The 10,385-nt window shown below is 59.2% G+C and overlaps 1 protein-coding gene across 1 annotated transcript in view; it reads left to right on the top strand.

Annotated features, from left to right (window-relative positions):
• Positions 1-386: 386 nt before the first annotated feature.
• Positions 387-10,385, top strand: part of USH1C (USH1 protein network component harmonin) — a gene marked incomplete at its 3' end in the record, with an annotated part of 25,315 nt that continues 15,316 nt past the window's right edge. Inside the window, exons 1-4 of the mRNA XM_078884720.1 lie at positions 387-502; positions 3,579-3,646; positions 6,704-6,847; positions 8,293-8,431. Of these exons, the coding sequence (XP_078740846.1) occupies positions 467-502; positions 3,579-3,646; positions 6,704-6,847; positions 8,293-8,431 (387 nt within the window). The remainder of the gene's footprint in view (positions 503-3,578; positions 3,647-6,703; positions 6,848-8,292; positions 8,432-10,385) is intronic.

The following is a 10,385-nucleotide window of genomic DNA, read 5'->3' as shown; positions in this document are numbered from 1 at the left end:
GAGACACAGAGAGACAGGGAGACAGAGACACACAGACACACAGAGAGAGACAGACACAGACAGAGACAGAGAGAGACACAGAGAGACAGACACACAGAGAGACACAGAGACACAGAGAGAGGGAGACAGAGACACAGAGACACAGTGAGACAGACAGAGAGAGACACACAAACAGAGAGACAGAGAGACACACAGAGACAGAGAGACACACAGAGACAGAGAGACACAGACAGATAGTCACAGAGACACACAGACACACAGAGACACAGAGAGACACAGACAGGGAGAGACACACACAGAGACACACAGACAGAGAGACACAGAGACACAGACAGAGAGACAGACCCACACAGAGACCCACAGACAGAGACACAGACAGAGAGAGACACACACAGAGACACACAGAGACACACAGAGACCCACAGAGACACAGACACAGCTCGCTGTCTGGGGAGCGAGAGGAGCGATGGAGAAGAAGGTGGCGAGGGAGTTCAGGCAGAAGGTGATGATGGTGGTGATGGTGATGATGGTGGTGCTGATGGTGATGGTGGTGGTGGTGATGGTGGTGCTGATGGTGGTGCTGGTTGTGATGATGGTGGTGATGCTGGTGGTTGTGATGCTGCTAGTGGTGATGGTGGTGATGGTGGTGATGGTGGTGATGGTGGTGGTGATGGTGGTGATGGTGGTGCTGATGATGATGGTTGTGATGGTGGTGCTGGTTGTGATGATGGTGCTGATGGTGGTGGTTGTGATGCTGCTGCTAGTGGTGATGGTGGTGATGGTGCTGATGCTGGTGGTTGTGATGATGCTAGTGGTGATGGTGGTGATGGTGCTGATGCTGGTGGTTGTGATGATGCTAGTGGTGATGGTGGTGATGGTGCTGATGCTGGTGGTTGTGATGATGCTAGTGGTGATGGTGGTGGTGATGGTGGTGGTTGTGATGATGCTAGTGGTGATGGTGGTGGTGATGGTGGTGGTTGTGATGATGCTAGTGGTGATGGTGGTGGTGATGGTGGTGCTTGTGGTGGTGATGGACCACGGCCTCGGTCGGCTTCTGCCTGCGCGCGGCAACAACAGCGACTTCTGTCTGCTGCTACTGCTGCTGCCGCTATACTCCAAGTAGCACACTGGCGTGGTGACGTCATCCTTAGCACGACACGATGTTTCTATTGTCATCCTTAGCACGATGTTTCTATTGTCATCCTTAGCACGATGTTTCTATTGTCATCCTTAGCACGATGTTTCTATTGTCATCATTAGCACGATGTTTCTATTGTCATCCTTAGCACGATGTTTCTATTGTCATCCTTAGCACGATGTTTCTATTGTCATCCTTAGCACGATGTTTCTATTGTCATCATTAGCACGATGTTTCTATTGTCATCCTTAGCACGATGTTTCTATTGTCATCTTTAGCACGATGTTTCTATTGTCATCCTTAGCACGATGTTTCTATTGTCATCCTTAGCACGATGTTTCTATTGTCATCCTTAGCACGATGTTTCTATTGTCATCCTTAGCACGATGTTTCTATTGTCATCCTTAGCACGATGTTTCTATTGTCATCCTTAGCACGATGTTTCTATTGTCATCCTTAGCACGATGTTTCTATTGTCATCATTAGCACGATGTTTCTATTGTCATCCTTAGCACGATGTTTCTATTGTCATCCTTAGCACGATGTTTCTATTGTCATCATTAGCACGATGTTTCTATTGTCATCATTAGCACGATGTTTCTATTGTCATCATTAGCACGATGTTTCTATTGTCGTCATTAGCACGATGTTTCTATTGTCATCCTTAGCACGACACGATGTTTCTATTGTACACGATGTTTCTATTGTCGTCATTAGTACGACGAAATATGTAGAGCGTAATGATTAATTATGCAATAATGTGGCTATAGTAGACGCTCCGCGCAATGGCCCTCCCGCACGCGTCTCTGGATGAGGCCCGTGAGGCGAAACGTCGTCAGTCGTCCTCCTTTGAGGTCTCGAAAGAAGGGGCCGTTGGCCGAAACGTCGAATATTTGCCCTTAACGTCTCTACATCGTATACAGTACGTCTATACAGTAGATCGTATACAGTACGTCTATACAGTATATCGTATACAGTACATCGTGTACAGTACGTCTATACAGTGCACATTACTGTGCACTGTATAGCTAAACGTACACGCGCGTACAGTATACATGCGTACAGTATGCATGTACAGTACACGTGCGTAGTGTACATCGTACAGTATATACAGTATAAGTAGGTGTACAGTATATAGGGTGTACAGTATAAGCAGGTGTACAGTATACACCTGTGTCTCCACGCGCAGTGAACTTTGTGTCGGTTGCCTCTGTCTGGGCCCCAGGGCGCAGAGGGTGTGATTTTCACAGCCATGACCACGGCTTGAGAATAGGGGCAACGTGTTGTGTGTGGTGTGTGTAGTGTGTGTGGTGTGTGTGTGTGTGGTGTGTGTGTGTGGTGTGTGTGTGTGGTGTGTGTGTGTGGTGTGTGTGTGTGGTGTGTGTGTGTGGTGTGTGTGTGGTGTGTGTGTGTGGTTTGTGTGTGTGGTGTGTGTGTGTGGTGTGTGTGTGTGTGGTGTGTGGTGTGTGTGTGGTGTGTGTGTGTGGTGTGTGTGTGTGGTGTGTGTGTGTGTGTGTGTGGTGTGTGTGTGTGTGTGTGGTGTGTGGTGTGTGTGTGTGGTGTGTGTGTGTGTGGTGTGTGTGTGTGGTGTGTGTGTGTGTGGTGTGTGTGTGTGGTGTGTGTGTGTGGTGTGTGTGTGTGGTGTGTGTGTGTGGTGTGTGTGTGTGGTGTGTGTGTGTGGTGTGTGTGTGTGGTGTGTGTGTGTGGTGTGTGTGTGTGTGTGTGTGGTGTGTGTGTGTGGTGTGTGTGTGTGGTGTGTGTGTGTGTGTGTGTGTGTGTGTGTGGTGTGTGTGTGTGGTGTGTGTGTGTGGTGTGTGTGTGTGGTGTGTGTGTGTGGTGTGTGTGTGTGGTGTGTGTGTGTGGTGTGTGTGTGTGGTGTGTGTGTGTGGTGTGTGTGTGTGGTGTGTGTGTGTGGTGTGTGTGTGTGGTGTGTGTGTGTGGTTTGTGTGTGTGGTGTGTGTGTGTGGTGTGTGTGTGTGTGGTGTGTGGTGTGTGTGTGGTGTGTGTGTGTGGTGTGTGTGTGTGGTGTGTGTGTGTGGTGTGTGGTGTGTGTGTGTGTGTGGTGTGTGTGGTGTGTGTGGTGTGTGTGTGTGGTGTGTGTGTGTGTGGTGTGTGTGTGGTGTGTGTGTGTGGTGTGTGGTGTGTGGTGTGTATGTGGTGTGTGTGTGTGTGGTGTGTGTGTGTGTGGTGTGTGTGTGGTGTGTGTGTGGTGTGTGTGGTGTGTGTGTGGTGTGTGGTGTGTGTGGTGTGTGTGTGGTGTGTGGTGTGTGTGGTGTGTGTGTGGTGTGTGTGGTGTGTGTGTGTGTGTGTGGTGTGTGTGTGGTGTGTGTGGTGTATGTGTGTGTGTGTGGTGTGTGTGTGGTGTGTGTGTGTGGTGTGTGTGTGGTGTGTGTTTTGTGTGTCCCTGTTCTGGAGTCTAACCGGTCCGTCCCACCGTCAGGTGGACTTGCTGATCGACAATGAGGCCGAGAAGGACTACCTCTACGACATCCTGCGTCTGTACCACCAGTAGGTGGACTCCGACGGAAATAGCTCACTCACCCACTTGCCCGACCGCCCACTCGCCCACTCACTCACCCACCTACTCACTCACCCAGCTACTCACTCACCCACCCACTCGCCCACCTACTCACTCACCCAGCTACTCACTCACCCACCCACCCGCCCACCCACCCACCCGCTCACCCACCCACCCGCCCACCCACCCACCCGCTCACCCACCCACCCGCCCACCCACCCACCCACTCACCCACCCACTCACTCACACAGCTACTCACTCACCCATTTACTCGCCCGCCCACTCGCCCACCCACTTGCCCAATCACCCACCCACTCACTCGCCCACCCACCCACTCACCCACTCCCCTCCTCCACTCGCCCACCCACCCACCCACTCACTCGCCCGCCCACCCACCCACTCACTCGCCCCCGTGTCTCCCCGTGTCTCCCCCCGTGTCTCCCCGTGTCTCCCCCGTGTCTCCCCCGTGTCTCCCCGCGTCTCCCCGTGTCTCCCCCGTGTCTCCCCGTGTCTCCCCCGTATCTCCCCCCGTGTCTCCCCCGTGTCTCCCCCCGTGTCTCCCCGTGTCTCCCCCGTGTCTCCCCCGTGTCTCCCCCGTGTCTCCCCGTGTCTCCCCCGTATCTCCCCCCGTGTCTCCCCCGTGTCTCCCCCCGTGTCTCCCCCGTGTCTCCCCCCGTGTCTCCCCCGTGTCTCCCCCCGTGTCTCCCCCGTGTCTCCCCGTGTCTCCCCCGTGTCTCCCCCCGTGTCTCCCCGTGTCTCCCCCGTGTCTCCCCCGTGTCTCCCCGCGTCTCCCCGCGTCTCCCCCGTGTCTCCCCCGTGTCTCCCCGCGTCTCCCCCGCGTCTCCCCCGTGTCTCCCCCGTGTCTCCCCGTGTCTCCCCCGTGTCTCCCCCGTGTCTCCCCCCGTGTCTCCCCCGTGTCTCCCCCGTGTCTCCCCCGTGTCTCCCCCGTGTCTCCCCCGTGTCTCCCCCGTGTCTCCCCCCGCGTCTCCCCCGCGTCTCCCCCGCGTCTCCCCCGCGTCTCCCCCGCGTCTCCCCGTGTCTCCCCCGTGTCTCCCCGTGTCTCCCCCGTGTCTCCCCGTGTCTCCCCCGTGTCTCCCCCGTGTCTCCCCCGCGTCTCCCCCGCGTCTCCCCGTGTCTCCCTCGTGTCTCCCTCGTGTCTCCCCCGTGTCTCCCCCGTGTCTCCCCGTGTCTCCCCCGTGTCTCCCCCGTGTCTCCCCCCGTGTCTCCCCCGTGTCTCCCCCGTGTCTCCCCCGTGTCTCCCCCGTGTCTCCCCGTGTCTCCCCCGTGTCTCCCCCGTGTCTCCCCCCGCGTCTCCCCCGCGTCTCCCCCGTGTCTCCCCCGTGTCTCCCCCGCGTCTCCCCCGTGTCTCCCCGTGTCTCCCCCATGTCTCCCCGTGTCTCCCCCGTGTCTCCCCGTGTCTCCCCCGTGTCTCCCCCGTGTCTCCCCCGCGTCTCCCCCGTGTCTCCCCGTGTCTCCCTCGTGTCTCCCTCGTGTCTCCCCCGTGTCTCCCCGTGTCTCCCCCGTGTCTCCCCGTGTCTCCCCGTGTCTCCCCGTGTCTCTCCGTGTCTCCCCGTGTCTCCCCGTGTCTCCCCCGTGTCTCCCCGTGTCTCCCCGTGTCTCCCCCGTGTCTCCCCGTGTCTCCCCGTGTCTCCCCGTGTCTCCCCGTGTCTCCCCCGTGTCTCCCCCCCGTGTCTCCCCGCGTCTCCCCGTGTCTCCCCTGTCTCCCCGTGTCTCCCCCGTGTCTCTCCCCCATGTCTCCCCGTGTCTCCCCCGTGTCTCCCCCCCGTGTCTCCCTCGTGTCTACCCCGTGTCTCCCCGTGTCTCCCCGTGTCTCCCCGTGTCTCCCCCGTGTCTCCCCCCGTGTCTCCCCCGTGTCTCCCCGTGTCTCCCCCGTGTCTCCCCGTGTCCCCCCGTGTCTCCCCGCGTCTCCCCGTGTCTCCCCCGTGTCTCCCCGTGTCTCCCCCGCGTCTCCCCGCGTCTCCCCGTGTCTCCCCGCGTCTCCCCGCGTCTCCCCGCGTCTCCCCGTGTCTCCCCGTGTCTCCCCGTGTCTCCCCGTGTCCCCCCCGTGTCTCCCCGTGTCTCCCCCGTGTCTCCCCGTGTCTCCCCCGTGTCTCCCCGTGTCTCCCCCGCGTCTCCCCGCGTCTCCCCGTGTCTCCCCGCGTCTCCCCGCGTCTCCCCGTGTCTCCCCGTGTCTCCCCCGTGTCTCCCCGTGTCTCCCCCGTGTCTCCCCGTGTCTCCCCCGTGTCTCCCCCGTGTCTCCCCGTGTCTCCCCGTGTCTCCCCCGCGTCTCCCCGTGTCTCCCCCGTGTCTCCCCGTGTCTCCCCCGTGTCTCCCCCGTGTCTCCCCGTGTCTCCCCCGTGTCTCCCCCGTGTCTCCCCGTGTCTCCCCCGTGTCTCCCCGTGTCTCCCCCGTGTCTCCCCCGTGTCTCCCCGTGTCTCCCCGTGTCTCCCCCGTGTCTCCCCCGCGTCTCCCCGTGTCTCCCCCGTGTCTCCCCGTGTCTCCCCGTGTCTCCCCGTGTCTCCCCCGCGTCTCCCCGTGTCTCCCCGTGTCTCCCCCGCGTCTCCCCGTGTCTCCCCGTGTCTCCCCCGCGTCTCCCCGTGTCTCCCCCGTGTCTCCCCGTGTCTCCCCCGTGTCTCCCCCGTGTCTCCCCGTGTCTCCCCGTGTCTCCCCCGCGTCTCCCCGTGTCTCCCCGTGTCTCCCCCGTGTCTCCCCCGTGTCTCCCCCGTGTCTCCCCGTGTCTCCCCGTGTCTCCCCCGCGTCTCCCCGTGTCTCCCCGTGTCTCCCCCGTGTCTCCCCCGTGTCTCCCCCGTGTCTCCCCCGCGTCTCCCCGTGTCTCCCCGTGTCTCCCCCGCGTCTCCCCCGTGTCTCCCCGTGTCTCCCCGTGTCTCCCCCGCGTCTCCCCCGCGTCTCCCCGTGTCTCCCCGTGTCTCCCCCGCGTCTCCCCGTGTCTCCCCCGTGTCTCCCCGTGTCTCCCCCGTGTCTCCCCCGTGTCTCCCCCGTGTCTCCCCCGTGTCTCCCCCCCGTGTCTCCCCCCCGTGTCTCCCCAGGTCTCTGGATGTGTCCACGCTGGTGGGAGACATGAAGTTGGTGGTCTCCTGTCCGTCGCGTCTCCCGCTGTTCGACTCGGTGCGGCCGCTCATCCCGGCCGCTCAGCAGCAGCAGTACGACAGGCTGGTGCCCAAACACTCCCGGTGAGATGTGGTGGTGGTGACGGTGGTGGTGGGGGGGGTGGTGGTGGGGGTGGTGGTGGGGGTGGTGGTGGTGGGGGGTGGTGGCGGTGGTGGGGGTGGTGATGGTGGTGGCGGTGGTGGGGGTGGTGGGGGTGGTGATGTTGGTGGTGGGGGTGGGGGTGGTGGTGGTGGTGGTGGGGGTGGTGGGGGTGGTGGTGGTGGTGGCGGTGGTGGGGGTGGTGGGGGTGGTGGGGGTGGTGGGGGTGGTGGGGGTGGTGGTGGGGGTGGTGGTGGTGGGGGTGGTGGTGGTGGTGGGGGTAGGGGTGGTGGTGGTGGTGGTGGGGGTGGTGGGGGTGGTGGGGGTGGTGGGGGTGGTGGTGGTGGTGGCGGTGGTGGGGGTGGTGGGGGTGGTGGGGGTGGTGGGGGTGGTGGTGGTGGTGGGGGTGGTGGTGGGGGTGGTGGTGATGGTGGTGGGGGTGGTGATGGTGGTGGTGGGGGTGGTGGTGGTGGTAGGGGTGGTGGTGGTGGGGGTGGTGGTGGTGGTGGTGGTGACGGTGGTGGTGGTGGTGACGGTGGTGGTGGGGGTGGTGGTGACGGTGGTGATGGTGGTGATGGTGGGGGTGGTGGTGGTGGTGGTGAGATGGTGGTGGTGGTGGTGGTGAGATGGTGGTGGTGGTGATGGTGGTGATGGTGGTGGTGGTGGGGGTGGTGGTGGTGACGGTGGTGGTGGTGGTGATGGTGGTGACAGTGGTGGTGGTGGTGGTGGTGGTGACGGTGATGGTGGTGGTGACGGTGGTGGGGGTGGTGGGGGTGGTGGGGGTGGTGGTGGTGGTGGCGGTGGTGGGGGTGGTGGGGGTGGTGGGGGTGGTGGTGGGGGTGGTGGGGGTGGTGGTGGTGACGGTGGTGGGGGTGGTGGTGGGGGTGGTGGTGGTGGGGGTGGTGGTGGTGGTGGGGGTGGTGGTGGTGGGGGTGGTGATGGTGGGGGTGGTGGTGGTGGTGGTGGGGGTGGTGGTGGTGACGGTGGTGGTGGGGGTGGTGGTGACTGTGGTGATGGTGGTGATGGTGGGGGTGGTGGTGGTGGTGGTGAGATGGTGGTGGTGGTGATGGTGGTGATGGTGGTGGTGGTGGGGGTGGTGGTGGTGACGGTGGTGGTGGTGGTGGTGATGGTGGTGACGGTGGTGGTGACGGTGGTGGTGGTGGTGACGGTGGTGGTGGTGGTGGGGATGATGGTGGTGGTGGGGGTGGTGATGGTGGGGGTGGTGGTGGGGGGTGGTGGTGGTGGTGGGGATGGTGGTGGTGGTGGTGGTGGTGAGATGGTGGTGGTGGTGATGGTGGTGATGGTGGTGGTGACGGTGGGGGTGGTGGTGGGAGTGGGGGTGGGGGTAGTGGGGGTGGTGGGGGTGGTGATGGTGATGATGATGGTGGTGATGATAATGGTAGTGGTGGTGGTGGTGGTGAGGGTGCAGGAGGGTGAGGGAGGTGAGGCTAGAGCGTGCTCACCCTGAGGGACTGGGTCTCAGCGTGAGGGGTGGCGCTGAGTTGGGCTGTGGCGTCTTCGTCGCACGGCTGGCACGTGGAGGGCAGGCCCAGTCAGCCTCCATTCAGGTGACTCACTCACTCACTCAGCCTCCATTCAGGTGACTCACTCAGTCACTCACCACTCACTCACTCACTCAGTCACTCACTCACTCAGTCACTCACTCACTCACCACTCACTCACTCAGTCAGCCTCCATTCAGGTGGCTCACTCACTAGCTCACTCACTCACTCAGTCACTCAGTCAGTCAGCCTCCATTCAGGTGACTCACTCACTCAGTCACCACTCATTCTCTCACTCAGTCAGCCTCCATACAGGTGACTCACTCACTCACTCACCACTCACTCACTCAGTCACTCACTCAGTCAGTCAGCCTCAATTCAGGTGACTCACTCACTCACTCACCACTCACACACTCAGTCAGCCTCCATACATGTGACTCACTCACTCAGTCACCCCCTAGCTCACTCACTGACTCAGTCAGCCTCCATACAGGTGACTCTCTCACTCACCACTCACTCACTCAGCCTCCATTCAGGTGACTCACTCACCACTTACTCACTCACTAGCCCACTCACTCACTCACTAGCCCACGCAGTGAGTGTGTGTGTGTACACTGTGTGTGTGTGTACACTGTGTGTGTGTGTCTGGGTGTGTGTGTACACTGTGTGTGTGTGTGTACACTGTGTGTGTGTGTACACTGTGTGTGTGTGTCTGGGTGTGTGTGTACACTGTGTGTGTGTGTGTCTGGGTGTGTGTGTACACTGTGTGTGTGTGTCTGGGTGTGTGTGTACACTGTGTGTGTGTGTACACTGTGTGTGTGTGTACACTGTGTGTGTGTGTACATTGTGTGTGTGTGTGTACACTGTGTGTGTGTGTGTGCACTGTGTGTGTGTGTGCACTGTGTGTGTGTGTACACTGTGTGTGTGTGTACACTGTGTGTGTGTGTGTACACTGTGTGTGTGTGTACACTGTGTGTGTGTGTACACTGTGTGTGTGTGTCTGGGTGTGTGTGTACACTGTGTGTGTGTGTACACTGTGTGTGTGTGTCTGGGTGTGTGTGTACACTGTGTGTGTACACTGTGTGTGTGTGTACACTGTGTGTGTGTGTGTACACTGTGTGTGTGTACACTGTGTGTGTGTGTCTGGGTGTGTGTGTACACTGTGTGTGTACACTGTGTGTGTGTGTACACTGTGTGTGTGTGTACACTGTGTGTGTGTGTGTGTACACTGTGTGTGTGTGTACACTGTGTGTGTGCACTGTGTGTGTGTGTGTACACTGTGTGTGTGTGTGCACTGTGTGTGTGTGTACACTGTGTGTGTGTGTACACTGTGTGTGTGTGTACACTGTGTGTGTACACTGTGTGTGTGTGTACACTGTGTGTGTGTGTACACTGTGTGTGTGTGTGTACACTGTGTGTGTACACTGTGTGTGTGTGTACACTGTGTGTGTGTGTACAGTGTGTGTGTGTGTACACTGTGTTTGTGTGTACACTGTGTGTGTGTGTACACTGTGTGTGTGTGTACACTGTGTGTGTGTACACTGTGTGTGTGTGTACACTGTGTGTGTGTGTACACTGTGTGTGTGTACACTGTGTGTGTGTGTACACTGTGTGTATGTGTGTGTACACTGTGTGTGTGTGTGTGTACACTGTGTGTGTGTGTGTGTACACTGTGTGTGTGTGTGTACACTGTGTGTGTGTGTACACTATGTGTGTGTGTGTACACTGTGTGTGTACACTGTGTGTGTGTGTGTGTGTACACTGTGTGTGTGTGTACACTGTGTGTGTGTGTACACTGTGTGTGTGTGTACACTGTGTGTGTGTGTGTGTACACTGTGTGTGTGTTTGTGTGTACACTGTGTGTGTGTACACTGTGTGTGTGTACACCGTGTACACTGTGTGTGTGTGTACACTGTGTGTGTGTACACTGTGTGTATGTGTGTGTACACTGTGTGTGTGTACACTGTGTGTGTGTGTGTGTACACTGTGTGTGTGTGTACACTGTGTGTGTGTGTGTACA

The sequence above is a fragment of the Lampetra fluviatilis genome, unplaced genomic scaffold (assembly GCF_964198595.1).
Source record: "Lampetra fluviatilis unplaced genomic scaffold, kcLamFluv1.1 SCAFFOLD_459, whole genome shotgun sequence".
NCBI lineage: Eukaryota > Metazoa > Chordata > Hyperoartia > Petromyzontiformes > Petromyzontidae > Lampetra > Lampetra fluviatilis.
Note: the sequence above shows the minus strand (reverse complement) of the source record. Positions and strands in the feature narration are given on the sequence as shown.